We start from the raw sequence: 24,600 nt of genomic DNA on the forward strand, positions 1-24,600 counted from the left end.
CGTGATCAAGGATTCTGGTCAATATTGTCTGTTCCTTTTTCTTCAGCCTTATAATGGCAACAAGAGGCTAGCCAGTCCTGGAAGTGATCAGAAGATTGTTGTTTTCTTGGAATATAATTTAACCTTAGCAAGATACAGTACTTTTGCTAAACGTTATGGTTGTTACGCATTATTTTTGGAGACAGCCCTTTGAATTACTCAGCTCTAAGGTGATGTGATGTTAATTTCCACTGTAGGTCTATGTTTCATTTGAAGAAATGCATGTTTACACAGACCATTGCCAAGGACAGCCTACCCAGCAAGGTTGTGCCACAGTGTTGTCTAAATAAACATATAACTGGGTCATTTGTTGGTATACATTGAATAGAGCCTCTTATGATGCTTGCTTAGCCTCAAAACAGAGTGGGAGTGTGTATTCCTAAATTTTAAAATATAATGCCTCTGTCACTATGTCATCTTCATGCAAGACCAGGGCTTTATATTTCATAATTAGAAGTCTGTTCTTGAAGAAAAACCAAAATGCTGAATTCTATAGCATGTGTGTATGCTAAGAATTCAGCACCCAGGTTCTCATTTATGTCATTCCCCCCCCCCAACATGATTATTAATCTCTGTGTCAAAAACAGATGCTGTGATAGGCATACCCTCAGCAGCTGATTCAAAGTTTATGTGTTATGGCTTGTACAACGGGAAAGAATGGCAAGACAAATCAAGGAAGTGATGTGAGAAGCATTTGTTAAACTTCCAACATTCTTTTGAGATTGCTGTAATTACACCCTCTGGCCCTATGCTCACCAGTTTAATCAAAATTAATCAGCCTTACCGCTTATCAGCATTGTCTCTTGGTTGCATTTAGACCAAACTGGAAGAGTTCCTTACAGTTAAAATATATTAAAGAAATAAATATGTTATGCTTACATAACCCACTTCTCTTCCCTGTCCCTGTTCCATGTAAGAGCTGCCTGTTGGAAAAAAAGTGAGGACTCCATCAGCATTTTGCTTGGCACTGGTCTCCTCATTTGGGGTCTTGATTTGAATAAAGAAAAACAAAGCTTTTCTTTAATGATGTACTCTAGCAACTGCTGATTAGACCTTCATATGGTGCTCTCAGTTCCATTTCATTTTACAGAAGCAAGTTCCACTGAAATTGATAACACCTACTTCTTTCTCTGGATAACCTAGAATCAGGATGCAAGGAATGTTGTGTTTATCCCATGTCTGGAACCAGACAAGTCACAGTAAAGAGGGAGGGAGTGCTAAGTAAGATAACATACATACAAATATAACAGCCTGTGTTTTGATAAGTGGGGGAGTGTATACACAACTGTCATATAGCACTTGCTGGACTTTAGATATACAAAGGAAGTAGTGGGTCAGGATTCTGATACATGGCCTGTTTTAAATGTTATCCTAGCAGAGGATCTTTAACTCTTTGCTCCTCTTCCCATTCTCTTGTATCAATCCCTCAAATGCCTCTGAAAAGCTGTTATTAAAGAAATGCTATTGAATTATACTTGGAAGATCTAGAAGCAATATCACTATGACCACTTGAACGCAAATTATTTACTTCTAAATTGTGTGACAATATAAACTGTACACCAAAGCCTTTGGTTCACAAACTTTAATAAAATTGGATTTACGTGAAATTTGAGAAGATCCAGATTCAATAGCAACCTTTTCAGATTCACACTGCCGATATTTTAGCAAGTCTGTGTGGGTATAAAAGGACTACTGTTCTAGAATCTAATCTACGTATCTCTTGACTGTGTCTGCCTGTGAACACCTTTATTGCCTAAACATTCATTTTGTCTTGTTTAGTTTCCGCAGGTTTACACGGTCGAACAGTGTTACAACAGCAGTTCAAGCAGACATGGATTTCCATGAGAACTTTGAAATGTCCATGGACCCTCAAGAAGACCATTCATATCCTGGGCAAATGTCAAGACAATATTCGCGAGATGCCAGCACTTCCACTGTAAGCATACAAGGCTCAGGAAACCATTACCATGCATGTGCAGTGGATGATGACTTTGATACAGATTTTGATCCTTCAATTTTACCTCCACCGGATCCTTGGATTGATTCAATAACTGAAGATCCTGTTGAGGCTGTTCAAAGATCAGTGTGTCAAAGAGATGGACACTGGTTCTTGAAGCTTCTTCAAGCCGAGAGAGAACGCATGGAAGGTTGGTGCCAACAAATGGAGAGAGAAGAACGAGAAAATCACCTACCTGAAGAGAGTAAGTAATTCAAATATTGAGACATGTAGAGATCTGTGTTTTGACATATTTACCCCCTCATCAATATTTATATATTAGGAAGCCAAAAGTCCCAAATATTCCTTTTGGCTTCTGAGGTTTTGTCCAGATTATACTGCAGCATTTCCAACTCATGAAGAATAGTTGTTTTGATTGTACACTGACATAACAGAGTGCCAGGGCAGTTCACAGACACAATGTAAAATATACATAAATGTTACCAATGTATTAAAATAATTACTATATTAAAATGCACTTGAAAGCCTTGGAAAATAAATAAATATTCACTTGGCACCAAAAGAGTAAGAATTTTGGTGCCAGCCAGATGCCAGTCAAAAATAATTCTGGAGACGAAGTTTCATGAAAGGATACACTCCTCTTATAGGGAGACATATAAAAAAGAGAGTTGAGGATTTTGACTTTGGGGGTAGGCATTCCTTCCAGTGCCTGATTCCAAAGCATTGCAGGGTTTAAAAGGGAAGTTGTGCTCTGGAATGGAAGGAAAGCCTGTGAGGTACTTTTAAAAATGTTGAGCTATATTCACACCCAATGGTCCCAGGGAAATAGCCTGGTAGCAGTTTATTTTTTAAACTAATTGAAGTTTCTGAACAATTTTCAAAGGTGGCTCCATATCTATTGGGTTTTTTTTTAATTCTACTGGAATTGTGATTCCAGACCATGAAGTACAGGGTTGAGGATTAAAGTCTTCTTGTAAGCTAGCTGCCTTATGACAAAGTACAGATACCAATATTCTGGATGTATATGTGTGTCAGAATAATGTATTTCTAGCCTGCCTTTTAATCATAAATTTATTTACAAAGTGGTTTACATGATTAAAACAGAAAGAACAATCAAACACTATAAACAATGAAAAACCAAAACCACAAAGACAAATGCAGCCACTAGGAAACACTAAGAATGCCAAGCAGATAAAAACCTAACATACTGAATTAAAAGACCTGAGCAGAGAAGAGCTTCTCATCCTTTAGCACCTAAAGCTCATAAGGGACAGGAACAAAGACCTGGAGAGGTCAGCCTCTCTGTAGCTAGAGCACCACGATGACAAGCACTCTGTTTCCAGTTGCCAGCTGCCTGATTCCCAATAGCACAGGCACCTTCATATGGGTCATTCCAGATGATATTGAGAAATGGCTCTGTAGGTTCAAAGTTACGCTTTGAATTGAACCATGAAATGAATAGAAAGGCAAACCTGCAAGATTCGTTGGGAATGATCGGATCCATCCCACAGCTACCTGATGTATCTTTTTTTAGCCAATTAATGCAGCTTTCTCCAGTCTGCAGCATTCTAGATGTGTTTAACTCCCAAGTCCCACCATTCCCATTCAGTGTGGTTCTCTTGGTTGAGGATGATAGGAGTTGTAGTCCATTTTCAGGAGATTCTGTCACAGATGTTCAGGACCATGGTTGTTGTGCCCTTCTGCCCTCCCCAAATGTTATCTTAAGATTTTGCTGGCAGCTGTAGCCCCAGAACACACAGAGTACCCAATTTTAGACATTCCAGTAGCATGTAATGGAAACCCTTAAGTATGAATCTTTGACAATTACATTGTTTTTGTATGAAGAATGTATTGTTGCCATTTCTTACCCAGGAATTGAGGTGACCTTCCTGGTATTACCACATTATTTCCTGGAGAACTTTCTTTATTTTCACAGCACAGTATTGGATTGTGATGCTTCTTGTGTTTCCAACAATTTACCTGTTGCTCTTTGGACAATGGGAGCACTGGTGCCACAACTCCTCATTGGGACAAGTTCCATCTTCTGTTGCACTAATTTTATTTATCTTATACACGCACCACTATAACAAGAAATAACCAGTTTTTTGTGTGGTGATTAGGGCTAGGGTGGGCTTATTCTGCCCTGCTGGACCCAACTGTGGCAGCTCACTTATTTCCAAAGTAGAAATCAGCAAAGGAATGAAAAATAAAATCCCCACATTTCCAGGTTAAAATAAGGCATAAAGTGGAACATGTGTCTCATTTTAAAGGTGAATCACACATCCATTAAAGAAACACAAATCTACTTTAAAACAAAGCACACATTTTAACCTGGAAGCATAGGGTCTTTTAAACTATCATTCTTCTGTATGCAGAGGAATGGGGTTAAGGAGTATAAAAATGGTTTTGTTGCCCACCCCAGGGTCTAATGTGTGGGGAGAAACTGGTTTGATTCTACCCTCCAAAAGAGGAAAGCCAGGGTTATGATTATATATTTTTCAAAAATGTAGCAAGCAGCTAGTTTTCTGGATTAAAAAAAAAATTAAAAACTAAGGAAAGCGTCCTGTGACAGCAACCATGAAGTAGCACGTTTTCTACTGCAGAACCAACCCATAACTGATGCATCAATATACCGGTATTTATGATTCCTTTCATTATATAATCTGTCAAGGGCTTTGTTTTGTTTTTCATAATGATAGAAACCTCCCATTAGTTGACTATCCAGATATGCTAAATAATACACATGATCATGCAGGGTGTAGTTGGGTAAGCCACCTGTTATTCTAAATGCCAGCATCTTAGGCATTTAGTTTGTAAATTGGATTGTCCTTGTAGACTGGAGTGTTAGGGCTTCAGAATGCCAGGAGGAGTTCTTTTCTGGCCAGACAATAACCTCATGAGAAAGCTGCAGCAATCCCGGTTTCCTCAGTGCCCTGGCAGGGAAGAGCAGGGTTGCTTCCCCCAGAGCTTGAAGTACAGTAATATGATACCAGTCTTTCTCAGACAATGCCCCCTTGTATGGGACAGCTGTCTGGAGGAGATGGCTCAGGGCTGTTTGACAGAGGCTTGAATGTTACATAGATACATTTGGTATTATCTACCCGAGAATGAAACTGTCAGATGGGACTGAATGTTTCTACTTAGGAATGCAGTTTGTTGCTGCCCATTAAATAAAACAAGCTGGAGTGTCAGTGGTTCTAAGCTGAGTTAATAACACCATGAGATTTTTCTGTAGCTAATTATGCACATGATTCATAGTCTTAGAGTGAATTATCCACTTTTTTCTTCTCACTACTTTGCACTGAACTCGCATATCTGTAATAGGAATTTTAAAAAAACAAATTAAAGCCAGGCCTCTTTGTGCCAGCAGTTGATTTAATACTGATCACAATCAATATCATCGCTGCCAAATCTGTAGAAAGAGATAACATCCATGTTGGGACTTTTGTGTATGCACAGAGAGTGTTTTTCAGGCCTCGGTCTTAAAAAGTGTAAGAAATGTAAACATAGCGACAGAGGCTACACACACATAGTCCTTCTACACAGTAGAACCCTGGTAAGATTACAAAGACTGCAAAGAAGGGGGAGCAGAAGGGAGTGGAAATGTGGCAGCTGAAGCTAGCATCCTGAACTACTGATTGGCAGGGGTTCGATTTTGTTTAAATGGTATTCTACAGAAGCCTGAGCTGTTGAATTGGAATGGAGAATTGTGCACTTCTTGCGATTTTGTTAGCATACTTCCCTATCCAGCACAGAAGACTGCTTGTAAGAATGCATAACTTCTAGTTGGGCCAGTATTTTATAAATGTATGCCTTACTGTCCAATTCTCTGCCCCCCCCTAATTAAATAGCAAGACAGACTCACTGAATTCAGTATATTTCTACATAAATGCATTTCAGCAGATTCTGGTTTGGTGTCCAGTTGGTTGGTTGGTTGGTCGGTGGGTCGGTGGGTCGGTCGGTGGGTCGGTTGGTCAGTCGGTCGGTCGGTTTTTGTTGGAGCTTTAGAGTTAATACTGCTGTACTGTCCTTATAGGAATATGGCATTATATTCCTTTGTGCTTGACTATCTATGCCTAATATATCCAGATAATCTAGTAAATAAATTGTCTCTCTTTCCACTGCCATGTAATTTTTTCGGGTTTTTTATGGCATCATATCAGACAAAAACCAAACAAAACAAAAATAAAAGTTTATGGCCTCACACACTGGTGTTAACAAACATACTACTGGCAAAATAGCACAAAGTCTTTTAGCGCATTTAAATCAATAAAAATTTTACACCATAACCTTTCATGGATCAGACTCCAGTTTGTAAATAGGTAACAGATGACAGACTTGTCATGAGGTGACAATTCATTTGCAGGTAGAAAAAAGGAAAGGGAGGGAGACAGAACAGGGATCAGAGGAATCAGATATAATAATTAAGTATATTATATTTAATTACTGTACTTTTAATCTTAGATTATGTAAAATAATTACTGTGACCATTTCACAAAATACACTTAATAAACATCCTGGGACTGATGAGTTAATTAACATATGTAGTAACGTAAGGACTTATAATCTTTGTTTAAGCCATGAGTGATACTGAACTTAAGTTTTAGCAGAGCAATTTCATACTGGATTTTCCTTTTGATGTTCCTTTGCTCCAGAAACTACACTTTAAATCAGCAAATGTTTTCCATTGTTGTTTGTTTGTTTGTTTGTTTGTTTGTTTGTTTAATATTCGTGTTTCTGATGTCAGGTTTATGTCATGGAAGTTTAGCAGGTGAAGTAACCTTTGGTGTTGTGGCAGAACTATTACATCCTGTAACATTGTTGGCTGCATTAATATGGGGACAGAATTAACATTTGGACTGTGGTAGGGTCTGGTCCTTATATTTATATTCCTTTTGTCTGACCTATTGCTTCTGATAACCAAATGTTCGAAGTGAAGGGCTCTGCCTATAAGCCTGGACAGGCCTGCCACCTGAGGCCTGTGAGAGAGATAGACCATTGTCCATGATGGGCTGTAGAGCACTGATCATATGTTGATTTCAGTTAATAACTAGGGTTGTCCACAAGTAGAGTTCTGCCACATTTTCTTCTACATCTGCCTGGTAGCAGACGTTTCTGGATAATAGTCTGGCCTTGTTGATCTCCTCTGACACTTTACAGAGTGGCTTTTCAAGCCTCAGAAATGTGAGTTTCTATCTGATGAGTCACAACTGATGCAGTCTGTTGCAAAACTTAACTGTTGACAATGGATTTAGTAATGGAAGCTGGGACATGTAAACTTTCGGTAAAAAATGTTAGTTGTATGTCCAGTATCTAGTTGCATAGCACTATCCAGACAGTACACCCACTGTGTGGGTTACTCTAGACTGAGATTGATGGTAAGGTCAAATGTACTGAAGTCCTGATGATATCTCTTGTCAATGGCTCCAGATGATACAGATGTCATTAGTATAGCTCAAGAAAAGAGAAACATTAGGGGACAGGAACTGGGAAACTGTTACACTAAATCAGACATTACAAGATTAGCAAACTGTGGAGACTTGGGAGTATCTATGCTAGTACTACAGTATTAATCTGAGGAAGCATATCCTCCCCCAGAATTAAATAATTGTGGTTAGATATACAGTGACAGAGGTTGGTAGTTGAATGTATTGTTACAGCATGAGAAACTAGGGTTCTCATAGTTTGTAGAATGTTCTTGATCTGAGCCTCAACATCCCTGGTAATGAGCTGTTATTCTCTGAAGGCTTGTCCACAAAGTGATGTTGTCTCTAGTCATTTTTGGGCTCGTATTTTTTTTGGTGCAGACTTGACTAGATAGTTCCAGTATTCACATCTACACATGGGGAGGATATGTATTGCTGGATGTACCAGCTTGTCCACACTCATCCAGAACTGCACCCTGTCTTCTCACTCCCTGCACAAATTTCCCTTCCTTTTTGCCTCTCTTCTCTGTCCTGTCTCCACAAATTTTGCTCTCTCCTCCCCTCCCTCCTTCTTCTATCCATCCATAGGATGTGGATTGACCAGCAGAAAAACATCCATAAAGAAACATCAGATGACATCCACCCACAAATTTATTTATTTATTTATTTATTTATTTATTTATTTATTTATTTATTTATTTATTTATTTATTTAATTAATTATTTATTTATTTATTTATTTATACCCCACCCCTCTAGACCATGTCTACTCGGGGCGGCTTACAACATAAAAATCAATATAATATATATATAATCATTAAAAATACAAAGCCTGTGGATCAGTATGGGATAATGCAGTACTAGGGTCCACAAGAGCAGATCCTGCATTGCAGCAAATCATAGCAAAGCAGAACAAAAATACACCACTAACCAATAGTGGTGTAAAATAAACCCAAAAAGCAAATGATTTTTCTTTGTTGTTGTTTTCCCTTCTTTAGTTTTTGACACTAGTTTCAGCGCTGCAATGTGTGGGCACCAGGAGACAGCGCCAGTATCACGGGTGCAAGGGAAGTTGTGATCAGGGTTGGTAGCTCTGAAATATGGTCTGTAGTTTCCTTAGGAAGGTGGAACATTTCAAGCCCTCTTGGAAATCTAAAACATGGAGGGGGAGCCAGGGGTACACACTTTGGTCCCATCCTGATGGAGAAAGGCTGAAGTAATGCTATTACAGTGCTCCACGTGGTCAATATTGTGCACAATCAATAAAGTAACACAAAATGGGGGAAGAAATACATTAAACACAAAAATTCTATTATGAAAATAGACCCTTTCAACTGCAGTGTACCACAAAGGAAACAGTAAACAAAACACATTTCTAGATTTTTATGGCTTTTTCCCCTCTAAATGTGATTTGGTCTACAACAGAGGATTGATTGATTGATTGATTGATTGATTGATTGATTGATTGATTGATTGATTGATTGATTGATTGATTGATTGATTGATTGATTGATTTAAAGCAGGGGGTAGATAAAGTGTAGAAGTCCCCAGATTCCTTTCAGTCCTCCCCTGCCCCCATGAACCTGGAAAATATTAGTTAGCAAATCACTTTCTGAGTAATCCTGGAGGCATGTGTGATGTGCCATCTAAATATAATCCCTCACGTCTCTGGTTGAGTCCCAAAAAGACTGAAATCAGTCCAAAACCAGATTGTTCAGGATTTAGATATCCATAATTTCTAGCAGTGGTTCAGTTAAGAGAAGCTCATGGGCTGGGGGCTCTTTGCCCTCAAATGTTAGAGTACAGTGCTCCCCACACTGTAATTATAAGATACCATTGACTCCCGTACTAGCTATAGGCATTTCTCCCAAAGGGACAAAGTCTGAGCCCTGGCATCTTTACTTAGGACTTTAAAAAACATATATCCCCAAACACCTGGAGAAGTGCAGCCACTGAGCATCAGCAATCGATTTTCTGACCTGGAATGTGTCTTCATGATACAGTTATAGCAATCTGACACCTCTTAAACTGCATGGCATGGCCCTGTCCTATGAGATTCTGGGATTTGTAACTTGGGGAGATGCTTAGAATTCTGTGCTGGAGAACAATGGCACTCCCCTGGAACAGCAGCAGAGTCTTCTCAGTACACCACCAAACAAGAGATAGTAAGGTTCCATAGGAATCACTATAGTTCAGATGGAATCAAGCTGCGTAACTGTGTAGATGTACTCTCAGTATAAGGCTGCTTCCCAAGTCCCTCCACAGTGTGCATCTCACAATCACAAGAGAAGTTGTCTTGAACCAATCACTATACAGTTGGGGTATCCAGGCATTTGGTCTTTTCATCCCCCTCAGTCAAGCCTTTGGAAATCAGAGTCGCTCAGTTGTTACCAATTAAGTGTGGCTAACTCTGCACAGTCAAGCAATTTATTTTTAAGTCACTTGCCTTGCCAATCCAAGCACCCGAGCAATTTTGGGATTTTTAAAAAACAACATTTCCTCCTTAGGCGAAGTTGAGAGACCACTTCTATCCACTTCCCCGTTCTACCCTGATTTTCAGTTCTTGAGATGCCTTGTGGAGTGTCAGATGGCCCAGCTCCAGCTGAGGCAGCTGTTCCGAAGGAGATGCAGTGGGAAGAGTTTTCATAACAATGGGAACCACATGAAAGCTCTCTGAATAACTCCTCCCCACTATTGAAGGCTCCTTTCAGTTGAGTGGTTTGCACATTAGGATGAATAAAGGACTAGACACACCAAGGGGTACATTTTCAGCACAGGGCTCAGGGAATTAGACACGCAACCCTTACAAACAATAATAGCAGACTGGCAGTTGTGGGTAGAATCGCCTGTGAAGCCCCGTGGAGATATTCCACGTAAAACGTCCAGTTCACTGTTATTTCCTGTCAGAACTGATGCCTAAAACCAGGAACATGCTCAAAAAACGCTCTCTCTTGCACAGACCTGGAATTATTTCCTCTGAGTTTTAAAGAACTGTAGCAGATCTCCTTGCTTACATTTCTTACATTTATAAAGTGGTTTTCTATGTGCTTACTTAGAAATAAGTTACATGGTGTCCAAGGAGACCTCCTCCCTGATAAGAGATTACTGTCTCAGTGATTGATATTTATTCATATTGCCATCCAGCACCTCAGTTTGATTATATTGGACAAAACCATGCCTTCAGTTCCTGACTTATGAACATGTGTTTTTCTAGGTATATCCATATCCATATCTATATGTCCATAATCCATATCCTCATCAAAAAGCTCACCAATGCAGCCAACTTATTTCTATATGTGCTGACTTCTTTATTCCCTTGAAAGATAGTACTGGAGTTTCCCATACTTCCATAATTGGCACTGATGTAATATTTAATTTTACAGTGCTAAGTACTAAGAGGCATGGAATAGGGTTTGTTTCCCTTGGTAAAATCATCCCAAAACATTTTTTACAATCAGAAATAGCCTCAGCAGCTGCGATCCAAAATATTTATCTCAAGACCTGTTGTGATGTCACCAACACAGGGCACCCTGGAACTCATCTATCAGACTGTTTCCCATGTAATATGTCACTGTAGCATGCCATTCCAGAACTGCATTCCAGCCTAAGAGTATATTTCTTCCTCATGCACACTCCATTGTGTGTATTCACTCCCTTGGGGAATCCCAAAAATCCATTGCTCCACGTATTCATGTGGAACATATCAGCCCTAAGCACAAATGCTACATATGTTTCTGTGATTCCTCTCAAATCGTCTTTCCCATGTTGACCTTTTAGTAATACTGTATTTAAGGACTGGAATATGTGAAGCAATTTCTAGCTAGGGCATTATTTCCCCTATCTGAATGGCTGTGGAAATATAATGTATCCTCAACATGTGTCCCTGTTCTGAAGTCAGATTAGGATGAAAAGGACATAAACAAAGTCATCCTGGACTATACCAAAGGCTTATCTAGTGTAACACACTGCTCCCACAGTGGTCAACCACTTGCACCCACAAATTGCATTTTTATTTATTTAAAGTATTTATATGCCTTTCTCTCGAAGGATCCAAGGCAGATAACAGCATTTAAAACAAAGTTAAAAACAAATAATAAATTATTACAATATTTAAAAAGCGTTAAACAACTAGCATTCTGCAACAACAGGAGTAAAGAGGAATATTTTGATACAATAGGAGAAATATAGCCAGAGACATGCTGTACATTAGCTGTGTCCAGTTTTAGGGCCACTCATCTTCTTGAACTACAACTCCCAGAATCCCTGTCAGACCCCACAGATCAATGAGACTGGTTGTGAGAGAGTTCTTGGTGAGTCAGGAATGCCCAGGGATCAAAGCAGGAACCCTTTGATTACTACCAGTGATGCTGTCGCCTTTACACAGGTATAGTTCACCCAGCAGGATTTTGGTCAGTGTAAAATGGCTACTTATGGAAGCCCGTGTGTTTGGATAATGCAAGATGAATGGATCTCCTGAAATGTATGCAAATGCAGACAATTTTATAAAAAGAACTTTAAGACTAATGCAAGTCAAAATGCATGGAGGAATTAGGAAGGTGATTAGAAACTTCAAAAAGACAGTTGAAGCTGAAGTTCATGCTTGTGGTTATTTGTACTAAGAAGCCATTCAACTGTTCCCTGCCCCACTGCATTTCTCCTCAGGAAATTGAGTGGGAGAAGGGGCTTCACTGGAGGAATGTATGTACAGTTTCTAGATGTACTTGATAGCTTAAGTCTCCAAGCATCCAGAGTTTGGAAATAGTACTTTTTTGGACCACAGCTCTCAGAATTCGCCAGTTGATATGATCACCAGCCATCAAATATGCTAACTGGTAGATTCAGAGAGCTCTAGGTCAAAATAGTAACTTTTCCAAGTTCTTCAAATCTTTTAGTAAAAACAGAGGGATCTTCAACAATTGTTTACATGGCTTTATCGTAAAAGTCTCCAGAAGTCTTTTCAAATCTTCTGCTTTCTTTTCAAGTTATAGGTAAAATTCGAACGGCAGTTGGAAGTGCCCAGCTTCTCATGGCTCAGAAATTTTACCAGTTCAGAGAACTGTGTGAAGAAAATCTGGTATGTCATATAAATGGTGGATGCAACTTGATAATATTATTCAGATCTTTATTCAGCCAGAAGTTGTATACAATGTTGGTTACACTAAATACCTTGATATTTCACAGATATTTTAAAATATGACCTTTACGAATTTAATTTTTTTAACATTGTATTTTGCTATATTTTTAGTTGTTTTATAGTATTTATTTTGTAAATTCTTTGTACATACTTTGAGTCCCCCTACTGGGAGAAATATGGGGTATAAATTAAATAAACAAAAAATAGATTTAGGAGCTTTGACCGTAATTTCTAAAAGTAAACAGGTTTTCCTCCAGTACATTTCATCTGAGTAGCAACAGTTTTTTTCTTATTTGCCTCTTTCACCTGCACAGCATATTACAGTCACTCTTTTCTTTGTACACCTCAATCCTGTTTGTATCTAATAATAATTGTGTGTTATTATCAACCCATCCAGGGTATTCTAAGTATAAAAGTACTCAGAGGTGACACTTTTCGCTAAAATCATTAGAGGAAAAATTCAGGGTCGTTTTGTATGCAGAAGGAGGTGGAGGCAGAGGGAAAAGAGCAGCCGTGCTTGGCTGCCTCTCGCGGCTGCCCATTGACTGCTGTCGCCACCGCCAGATCGCCTCCTTCTCCTGCCAGGGCTCACCTCCAGCTCATGTCGCCACCTTGTCCCCTGCCCAGTGGGAGCCTGCGAGTGGCACTGGAGGAGGCGATCTGGCAGTGGCAGCAGCAGTCAATGAGCAGCAGCATGAGGTGGCCTAGCGTGGCTGCTCCTTCCTTTGCCTCCATCTCCACCGCCTCCTGCTGCTGCCTCCACCGCTGGATTGCCTCCTCCAGCGCCACTCGTGGGCTCCCTTTGGGCAGGGGACAAGGTGGTGACCTGATCGGGTGGTGGAGGCAGCAGGAGATGGAGGCAAAGTTGCCCCTAGCAGCTGCCCATTGACTGCTCCTCCACCTCCAGCAAAGGACAAAATTAGGGGGTTGTCATATACATTGGGCAGTTGTACACGTGGAAAAATACGGTAATGTACAAATAATTTCAAAAAGTAAAACTAAGAATATTCTGTTTCACTTTGATAATATAAAAGTGCTTGTACCCATTGTCTTTCAAGGGCACAAGAGAAGAAGAAAACAGGCTCAAACAAGCTATGCTTAATTAGCAATTGTATGAGGCAACAGATCATAAAGTATTAAGCTACTGTACAGTATTTCTTTGAATCGGAGATAGCGCTTGCAGTGGAGCATAGATGCCAAGTGATTCCAAGGAATACTATTTTCTAAATTAACCCCTTCTCAAGCTGAAATTCCTGTAAACAAAACTAATTAAGCATGCAGTGGTGCCTCGCTTAGCGACGTTAATTTGTTCCAGTGAAATCGCTGTAGAGCAAAAACATCGTAAAGCAAAAATAAAAAACCCATTGAAACGCATTAAAATCCGGTTAATGCATTCCAGTGGGCTAAAAACTCACCGTCTAGTGAAGATCCTCCATACGGTGGCCATTTTCGGTGCCTGTATAGCGAGGAATCTGTCCCTAAGCACAGCAGGGAGCCATTTTGAGCACCTGGCAGCCATTTTGAAAACCCAACAATCAGCAATAGCAATTACGATCGCAAAAACATCGTCGTGAAGAGGATTCGTCGTAATGCGGGGTAATCGTTAAGTGGGGCACAACTGTATAAAGATGTATAATGAGTCAGTTCATCAGTGCAATCTAACCCAGAGCTGTTGACTCTGATTAATAGCCATTCAGAGCTTAGAAGAGTAATTTTTTACAATAATAATTCCCAGACTCTCCCACTCAGCAGGAGCTAGGATAATGAGAATTTTCATCCAAAAAAGTAACTACAGCCATTCAACTGGCTTGTCTTTTTCAGCTCTCTTGCGTTAATCTATGCTATGAACAGTGAATAGAAGATTCATTCAAGGCCATATAATTGCAGGTATATAGAAAAAAGCATAAGAGAGCCTTTTGGTTAATACTCAGCATAGATGCCTTCAGCTAGGACACCATCTTTATAAGATTACAAAAGAAGTGGGAATTGTAAGCACAGTATATCCAGCACACTGTTAATGCGACAACAAAGGCCAATATGACTAACTCTGAATTGCCTCCGTTCTTATAGAAGTGCCTTGGAAGATTTTGTTGATGGATGGCAACCTCACATCCTTAAAAGAAAGCATTTTGTCTGTCTCTGTGAATGGGCATTCGTGGTTTAATTTATAAAATAAGCAGTGATCCAGATGAATCAGATACATCAGCTCAACTTATCTGATCAAAATAAATAGCACTGCAATAGTTGATTTCGTTTTCAGTGTTTCTTTAAAAGGGTAACATGTTTTTCATGCTTCTTTTCTTCTATTGCACAGAATCCCAATGCACACCCAAGGCCAGCCTCGCAGGACTTAGCAGGGTTTTGGGATATGCTGCAGTTATCCATTGAAAATATTAGTATGAAATTTGATGAACTTCATCAGTTAAAGGCCAATAATTGGAAACAGATGGATCCACATGACAAGAAGGTAGAACATTGTCGATTTTGTATGCTTCATTTAAAACCCTGCACAAATACTGGACAGATTAAATAGGCCTCTGCATACAGCACTGATGTTAAAAACATGAAATGGAGATCATATCAGATTAATTTCATTGTAAAAAGAAAAAATGTTTACATAATAATCACCTGAGATATTATCTGTAATATGTTTCAGGCATATTTTTAAGGCAAACTTGTTTCTGTGAATTGAATAATGGGAATGTGCTCATTTGTCTTATTATATTTAACAAATAATCATATTAGATAATCAACTGTTGGAAGGAACTGCCTCATATATTGATTCTTACATTCTAAATAAATAATACAGACAGTACGTAGTACTGCCTAGTGTAAGAGTTCTGTTTACTAATGCAGTATGAAATGTATAAGTAAGTAACTAGGGAAGCACTGTAATCATCATTGACTTGAGAACCAGCCCCCATTCCCATGGATAAATGTATGGGTATTCTCAAACCAAAACATCAAAAAAGTTACATGGTAAACTTCTCATAATCATTGCTTTAGTTTGTTTGCTTTGAGGGGGTCCTCATAAATGGGTTCACCTCACTTATTCCATTCAACCCAGCCTAGTTCTGGAACAATAAGACAGTAAACCAAAGCTTTGTTGTGTTTTGCAGAGTAAGGTAGATTTTATTTATTTTTATTGTGCTTTGGAACAGAGCTTTGTTTACTTGTTCATTTGTTTGTTTGTTCACTTGTTTGTTTTAAGCATTTGTATCAGAAGCAGATACTCTGCAAATGTAGTAGTCCATTGCTTTCACACCTCAGATGTATCAGGTGAATCAGTAAGCATTTGAAACCTGAGCCTATACAGTACCACCAAAATTCCATTAGAATCAGTAAGACTAGGTACAAATTTAATTAACCGATACAAAATTAAAATATTCAGATAAAGCAACATAAGTGGAGGTATAAGCATTAGAAGGAAGGGTGGGGGAAGAAATATCAAATCATCTGTGCTAATTGTTTGTTTGTTTTTTTCTTGTTCAAATCCCAAAACTGGAGAGCGAATTGTATTTTGGAGAGAAGCTGAAAATCGTCCCTGAAATACTATCTCCACACTAAAATAATGTAATATTCAATATACTTCTACCTACTTATTCTTAATAGCATTAGCTTAGTCTTGTCTAGAGATGGGTACTTTGTATTTGTATCTCGGGGATATGAATAAAACTCTGTGCTGTGGGGGCCCAATTCCCTCCCCCAGAACTAGCCAGCCCCGTCACCAGGTCCATCTCCTCCTTTGGCAGCCGCGTACCAATCCCAGCAGGAGTCTGGTTGGCCCTTCACCTCCATCCCACCTGGTGCAGCTGGCCATTCTTTGGCTGAGCAAGGAGATTCTCCCTCCCACTTCCGTGCTGAGGTGGTTTGGCTGCACAGGGGAGACAGGGAAGGTCCAGCTGGACTCTTGCTACAATTGGTGCATTGCCACCGGAGTATGAGCACCAAACAGAGCCTGGTGAGTGAGCTGGCCAGTTCTGGGGGGCAGATTTGTGCCCCCGCAGCACCCGTGGTGCCACAGTTCATACATGTATCCCCAAGATATGAATACAAAGTCTCCATCTCTACTTATGACTAACAGAGAAGCAGACATGAAATACTTGGGGAGCTTTTTAAAATTGGATTGGATCTCAAATAGTACTTAGCAGAGTTCCAGTCATGCTGAAGGCAATGTTTCCCCTTCCTCCCTCTCCCCTCATCCCATTAAACCTCCAGAAAAATCTGTGCTGAGGGATCTTCATCCTTTTTATAAAGAGATGCCTCATTGATTTAATGGCCTATCTAGATGTAATGCAACCCAGTTTATTTCCAGATGTGTGTGAAAGACAGAAAACAACTCAGAAATGGAGGCTGTATATTCTTCCAGCCATAAATGTGAAGGAATCAAGAAATATTAATTTATCTTTGTCTTTTTACTAGAAAAAGCTCAGGTATGTGTTTGGATTCTAAAAAGGGTCTTGAAAAGGAAAGGCAATAGGCCCTCCCCCTCTCCCTGCTTGTTCAAGACACCAAAGGGCAAAAATTAGAATATGACAAAACATTATCCCTCTAAAGACATAATTTGTTTCAAATCTTCAACCAATTCGCAAATCTGGTGTGTCCCTTCCAGTGACTACTCCCTGAACAAAAGAAATCTAATTTGCAAGGTATGAAGAAGCTTCAGACCCTACTGGTAGGAAGAAACAAACATATTTCTTACTTATTTCCAGTTATCCTCTACCTAGTTTTATCTACAACAACTATTTCTGTGCTTCCTCTTTTGAAAACAAACTTGGTGTCATTAATATATTAATACATCATTAACCAAAAACTGTGTACAGTTTAATATTTTTCATAAAATAAATACTCTAAATATTCTGGTTTTCCCAGCATTTTGTTTTCTTTTCACCCCATAACATTTGTGTGTTTCATCAAACATAGGCTTAAGGAGAAGTAAGGCATGAGGAGTAGCCAGTTTAATCAGATCTGTGGGTACACAGGGATGCCTTCACTTTTTATATGCCACACAAGAACTTTGACCTCTTCTGTGGCTGACAAAAACACTGCATTTTAAAAGAAAAATAATAGACCTGATCACCAATAAACACTCCATAAGGGAAAGCAAGAGTCTCACTGATATGGATAACACCCTTGGGAGAGTGTTCCACCATTCTGTTTTATTTGTTTTTTCTAAACTAAACCAAATAATTGTGACTCCCTTAAGAGGCCATCTGAGCTCTAAATTATTGGTGATTTTACCACACCAAAACTTTGTAAGTTTCTCTAAAGAGACATCTATTAGGCATCTACTTGGTGTAAGTATACCTCATTGCCAATATGAACATATTTTAATAATAAACTGTCTGATCAACAAAAGTGGGAAGCAATTTTTTTTTTTTTTAAAGGAATGTTTCTACAATCCGTATCGGACAATAAAGGTTCAGAGGTGCACAGCTACCAAGACATTGTTAGATTAATGTTTAATATCTTACATTAAATTAACTGCTAATTTCCCATCCTTAATAATGAGATGGGCAAATATCTGTGAATTTGTTTTTGTTTTGTTTTTTGTATTTGTACTTGTTATCCTTCATTCTAAGATTTGGGAAAGAGTGTAGCTCAGTCTCTGTATATATAAAATGGAATGTGTTTAGCAAATTAATTTCAGTTATGATGACCTTACAACTCAAGCAATTAAAGCTGTTTCAATCAACATCAAGAAAATTAGAAGCTATAATGCAACTTTTGTAATGAACAATCCCTTCTTTGACGTAACATCATAAAGATGGAAGTCTATAAAGATAAAAAAGAATTAGAGGCTGCTCTTTGTAATGCAGAGTCCTGCAAGTGTAGATATAACATACATTTTTCTCTGAATTTTAATATATATATATATGTATATATATGTATGTATATATAGCATGTGTATATATACCTTGTCTCCTTGTTAACCATGTTATCTTTGGATGCCAAAGTGATGATTAATGTATGTTCTTAGAATGGTATTTAAATAATTCCCCCACCAGCTTTTCAGTTTGTAATTAAATTGTTAATTCTGGTGCTAATTCAGCACAATGCTACTCTTGAAAAAGCACTTTTATAGCGCTATCCAAAGAGTGAGTGTATCATGTTATCTGGGCCAACCACCACTAACTACATGCTCTTTTTTCATATGTTTCTAAATTCTTGCTGTGAAAAACAAACATCAAATTGCTAGTTCATATGATTGTGTTAAATATTCATAAGTCCTCAGTGTTGTAAGCCCATTTAGTTTTGTGTATGTATATTGTATATAAGAGGTGAAAACCTCGTTATTTGTGTCTTTCATATCTATTACACACTATTCTAACATGTTGAGTTAATTTTATTAAGAAATCCCAAGACTTTTATTAACCATCAGGTGGTGAGTTGCATTAATTATATAGTGTCTACCTTAGATATACAATATTGTATTAAGCAGAGGTAATAAGTTTTGTTTCGGATGTTCTCATTTTTAATCCCTGCTACCAGGAAAAAGGAGTTTAGATTTCCCAGAGGGAATCACGTATACAGTATTTAATGGTGGGACTTTTCAGCACCAGCGTGTAGCTGGCGCAAGGTACCGCGGAGAAAGAGCACTACCTACCATCAGTGCCCCCCTTTTTTTTTTACCTTAAGATAGTGTTACTTTTATGAGCCTTGAAATATAAAGACCAGTTCAATTAAGGAAAAAAGAGATAAGAACTAACTTTTAGGTTAAAAAAAAGTATTCTAACTGACCTGTCCTGGTTTGTTTGTTTTCTCCTCACCCATTCCTCTTTTGTTTTGTTTTTTTGTTTTATTTTTCCCCTGAGAAGCTGTATAATGTCATTAACCTTCTGCTTTAATCAGGAGAGAAGGGCCCCTCCTCCAGTGCCAAAGAAGCCATCGAAAGGTCAGGTGCCACTCATACGGGAACGCTCCTTGGAGAGCTCACAGCGTCAGGAGGCACGGAAACGGCTGATGGCTGCCAAACGAGCTGCGTCTGTCCGTCAGAACTCAGCCACTGAAAGCGCCGAAAGCATTGAGATTTACATCCCCGAAGCCCAGACCAGGCTATGAAGGGATCCAGCCAGGAGGACTCTCAATGGCAAGAAGAAACATCTCTTGTATAATCATCTGCCCTTCTAGGTTCACGCTCAGAAACACCAATAAGTATTTGCATTCACCCCCTCCCTTTATCTCTTTCTTCTCTCCCAATGAAGTAACACTTCTGTGGCGTAGTTGTCAACCCTCCAGGAGATTCTCCACTTGTAACGCCCCTTGCTTTCTAAAGGTTTGCTCATGTCAACCTAATGCTTTGTCACATGTACTGATGCTGACTCAAGTTTAAAAAAAAAAAGAAAATCCCACAGACACACACATGCTCACTCTCTCTTTCACATATACACAACATGCGTACTCTCACACACATACACATGCGCACACATACACACATGTGTACAGTAGATGCACCAATTAATTCATTCATGGTCCTTAAAGCTAGTCTGTTATCTAGTGTACAGCAATATTCAATTATACGGTATTTTGGTAATCCAGTATTGCAGGGTGAACCTTTAAGATTCTGTTGTCTTCCTCATTAATGGTGAAAGGAGCTGTGGCTCAGAATCCCGTCTTTATATGACTATCGTTTTTTTATATAAAAAAAAAAAGTATGGCACACATGTGTTTTGATCTTCAGAAATCATATCTTCTTTCCAGACAATTTGGAAGGCACGGGGAGATAGGCATGCTGCAGTGAAAATTGAAGTGAGTCTTGCAGATGAAAATGTAAACGATCCTATGAAGGGAGACCTGCAGCTTCAACAACTGCCTCTTTTTTATTTTCTCACTCACTTTAGAATCTTTTTTGATCAGCAGAAGATTGTAAAATCGATCTTCCAAGGAAATAATCTATTTTTTAAAAGGCAATAAAAGGGAAAATTGGATAAGATGGAAAACTGGCTGAAAGGTAGATTAAAGAAATATTTTTGTCCAACTACCTTGTAAGGATTTTTAACATTGTATTATATTATCAATTCCTATCGTAATGTAGGGATTAACATCAGTTTTACAAAAGGGGAGGGAGTTTGTGTTTTTTTAAAAAAAAATCTGTGTTCCTTTTCGGTGTCCTAGTTTTGGCAAAACTTTCAGATTTTGCACATCTTTTGAGATATTTGTTGCTGATATACTGTAAATGAAATACATGTTTGTATGCAAAAGGTTAGACTGGTTACATCAAATGCTTCACATCTCCTCCTCCAGTCTCTTTAGATCTGCTCTGGAGAATCAAGAGGTTGCTGCTGCACATTGATTTCTTTATTGAACTGCTTTGACAAACTGAGGTTCATACATAATTATTGATTCTTTGAAATGAAGGACAATAAATAATTCTTTGGAAATGGTACTGGTGGGAAAGTTATCAGAACATGCCGTGTTGATACTAACATTCATGCCAGCAGACAACATGGGGACCTGCGAAGTGCCACATAATTTTATGGGTGGCATGCAGTATCTCATTAGCATGCATGACAAACAGATGTGATATGCAACCTGACATTACAGAATTGGCAGTTATGTCCTTGTGGAGCTGGTGAGTTCAGCTGGTCTGTCTTCTAATCCCAAAAGCAATTGTTAGGCTTTCTGTTGACAGAAGTTAGTAGATTATGGTTTGGGGTTGCATCTAATCCTTTTGCATTAGTGCTCTCCCAGGTGCCACACTAAGAGTTCTGGCCCATTTATTCTGTGGATCATCACTTTTCCCACATGGGCACCCATGTTGAGCATGGCAGGAAGTGGCCTTCATTTGTCACAAGGAAGCCCTCTACTCTGTAAACAAGAGAGGTTATGGCAGCAAATCTGCCCTCTGTGATTTACCGGAGTTGGTTTTCAGTGCCCTTACTGTTAAAACATTCAAAACATTCCAACTGTGGAACACTTAACTGCATGGTTGGCATAACTATGTAGCATACACCTCAAAATATCAAAAGTTACCATCAAAAAGCTGGCCTTTGAACAAAATATATCAACATTTCCAGATCATGCCAAAATGCATCACGTAATTCAGCATCATAGTTAGGTGCTACCTTTAATTTTGTTCCAGAATTTGGGAGAGGTAACAGGTTCTGGCAAGGAAAACATTGAAAAAAATGTAAAAAAAACACTAGAAAAAATTCTACCTCTCAAAGCCATTGATATATCCAAGCTATATGTTAATAAATAGGGCACAAAATATTACTGCTGTGTTTTACAAGTAAAGGGCTAATAATTTAATATTTTAAAGTCTTTTAAACAATAAAATGAAAAATCCAGAGTAACCCAACACATGAAGCAATCATGGAAAGTCTGACTTGTAAGGATTTCAGCTGCCTCTTATTTGCTAGGGTTTATTATATTATATTTTAAGAGTATTTTTCTCCACAAATTGTAATAAACAAAAGGCTTTGCAGCTACATAGGCTTTCATGTCACCTTTAAATATAGGGTAATGATATACATTTTAAACATTTAAGAACTTTTTGTAGGATGAGGTTTTAAAAACAGTAGCCAAACAAAAGGTAATATTCACACCTATAATTCCGTTTAAGGTCAGTGACACAAGTGGCTTTAAACTGTGCTGAGGAGATGCCATAAATTTGGTGCGTTCATGTGGCACAAGCCTACAAAAAAAATTACTTGCTAGTAAGAGTCTATTATTTTCTTGGGTTCACATCCAGATAAATATTTTAAGGACTGAGCCCCAAGTTCTGCATCTGAATTGTATTTCTACAACCTGTGTTTGGTATGACATATAAGAGAATTTGTTAGCATGATGCCTGATCAGAAAATTTTAACTTTTACTTAGCTTTTCAGCTAAACCCAGCTGGTATCCGGATTCTGAATGCTTGCATACAATGTGATGTTACTGTTTGCTTTGATATACCACAGTATTACAGTGGATGGTAGTACCTCCCTTGACTATTTATTTATTGGCTTAGGAAGTCAAGGACATTGGGCTACCTACTGGAAACTAAAGTTTGATTGTCTATGGTTGCCATTTCTCAACCTTTTGATTTATGACAGAGCACCATAAATAAGCAACAATAGCAAAAAGATTAAGATGATACTTTTAACACATGATCCAGCCAAAAAAAGCATTTTAAATCCCATTAATTTTAATTAATGAGACTTAAATCTGCTAAATTTGCATAGATTATAGCATATTATTTTAACCTAATTTGTATGTGTGTTTTTTTTAATAGCCCATATCTAGGGGGAAAAAGTATTGCTATCAGGATTTTTAAAGTACAATACTGTTGGGGTTCTCTGGGTGATGAGATATGAAAACAAGGGTTTGGGCCTCCGAAACCCAAAGTTTTAAAGTATTTATTATATATTTTTTTTGCAGACGTTTCTTTAATCTTTTTGTAATGACAGGTGAAGTAATGGATTAAACATTTTAATATTGGAAAGGTAAAAAGTAATAAGTTATTTGTAATATATTTCAGTTTATTTATTGGATATTCCGTTAAGCTTTTGTGTGCACTACCACTTTAATTTAAACATTATATTTGTCAATTTACTGTTTGTTTGCTTTTTTCTAATTTATAATGCCTATTTGAACTGGAATGTAAGTCACTCGCTTACTCATATTTTAACTGCATTCCCAGCCATGATATCAATACAATTTGATTTGCAAAACCAGTATGAGTTGGAAAGGCTCTGGATGAAGGGATGAAGAATTGGAGAGCGTTGTATGACATAACAAATTGAGTTTTCATAAGAGTATCTACCTTTCTGATGTGTGGAGAACATAAAATGTAAATAGATTAATGTTTCCCATAATGTAAAAAAGGAGCAAATTAATAAAATACATAATGCACTGCTTGTAAGAGCTGTGGCTTTTCAATACACATCTTCATTTCCTCTCTGCAAAAATTAGAAATACTTCTGAATGTACTGTTTACAATAATGTGGGTAAAACAGTATAGCTATTAGGTATTTTACAATGTAGAAATGCAGGCTGACTCTGCAAAGGAATATCCCTTGCTTGAATTGTTTTGCTGAGTTCCTTGTAAATGTAAATCCTCAGGTAATATAGCTGCCCAGATACGCCATTTGATAGATCAAACTCTCTTTTGATCTGGATAAGAGAATATGTAGTGGGCTTAAGAACGCCAAGGTGTTTGAATGCAACCTCCTCTTTGTGGTTCTGATTATGTGGTAAACATCACCAGAACTGTTTGCAAGAATTTCGTGTTGAAACACTACCATGAGGAACAGCCTCCACATGTCTGTTTCCTTTTATATATATACTGTTTCTTATGCATGTGTTACTTTAGCCTGTATCTCAGGAATGTGACAGTCCTCAATGGTTAAGCATAAAGCAGCTATAGGAGGCTGCTGCTTAAAGGAAACACATGGTTAGGGGAAGGGGCTGCTTAACCTTTTCTCTTGCAGCTCCATCCTGCCCCAAATCTCTTCCCCCCCACCCCCCGCCTGCCAATTACTTCTGTGGATGGAAAAATACCAGTCAGGCAGTCTTTCCAATAAAACACCATGCCATTCCTCAACTAACTACAGTATTTACCTCTGAGCTGCAGTTTGATCTATATAGCAAAACCTACAAATAGGGGTGGGATTTAAGGGGATTTGTACTACATATCCCATAATTCTCCATTCAGGGAGTCCTGCTTGACAGATAGATACCTAAAATTGGCTCACCTAGGAGAAAAGCTAAACAGGAAGGCACTGAGGCCTAGATCCATCTAGCTTCCTGTTCAGAAAGAAAGATGCCATCTATCACTGAGAAAAAAATAGGAAACCTGGCCACAGCTAGGCCTAGCTAGGCCTCAGAGCCTTCCATATTAGGCCCTTCTCCCAGATGATCCACAATGAGGTGTTCTGTAGGTAGAGCTCCCAGAATGGAGACTTACAGGATTTGTAGTCCAAAAACCTGTGGTAGAGTAGCATCTCTGGTGGAGTATCTGGATTGGGAAAAGTACAACAGGGAAAAGAATGGCATCCCTCCCCACCCCTCAGTATTGGGGGAGGGTCCAATTCAAAACCAACAATGATATTTAAATTT

General features: G+C 38.5%; 1 protein-coding gene across 8 annotated transcripts in view; it reads left to right on the forward strand.

The window, feature by feature from the left end:
* DLGAP1 (DLG associated protein 1) overlaps nucleotides 1-23,181 on the forward strand; it is a 435,006-nt gene extending 411,825 nt beyond the window's left edge. For 7 of the 8 annotated variants that reach the window (XM_020794518.3, XM_078391586.1, XM_072998819.2 and 4 more), the window contains 4 exons: nucleotides 1,819-2,240; nucleotides 12,404-12,495; nucleotides 14,870-15,022; nucleotides 19,408-21,314. In XM_020794518.3, coding sequence (XP_020650177.1) covers nucleotides 1,819-2,240; nucleotides 12,404-12,495; nucleotides 14,870-15,022; nucleotides 19,408-19,617 — 877 coding nt within the window. In that variant the 3' untranslated portion in view covers nucleotides 19,618-21,314. Of the gene's footprint in view, nucleotides 1-1,818; nucleotides 2,241-12,403; nucleotides 12,496-14,869; nucleotides 15,023-19,407 lie in introns of all 8 variants that reach the window. The other variant, XM_072998818.2, reaches the window with a different exon arrangement.
* The last annotated feature ends 1,419 nt before the right edge of the window (nucleotides 23,182-24,600 follow it).

The sequence above is a fragment of the Pogona vitticeps genome, chromosome 4, assembly GCF_051106095.1.
Source record: "Pogona vitticeps strain Pit_001003342236 chromosome 4, PviZW2.1, whole genome shotgun sequence".
NCBI lineage: Eukaryota > Metazoa > Chordata > Lepidosauria > Squamata > Agamidae > Pogona > Pogona vitticeps.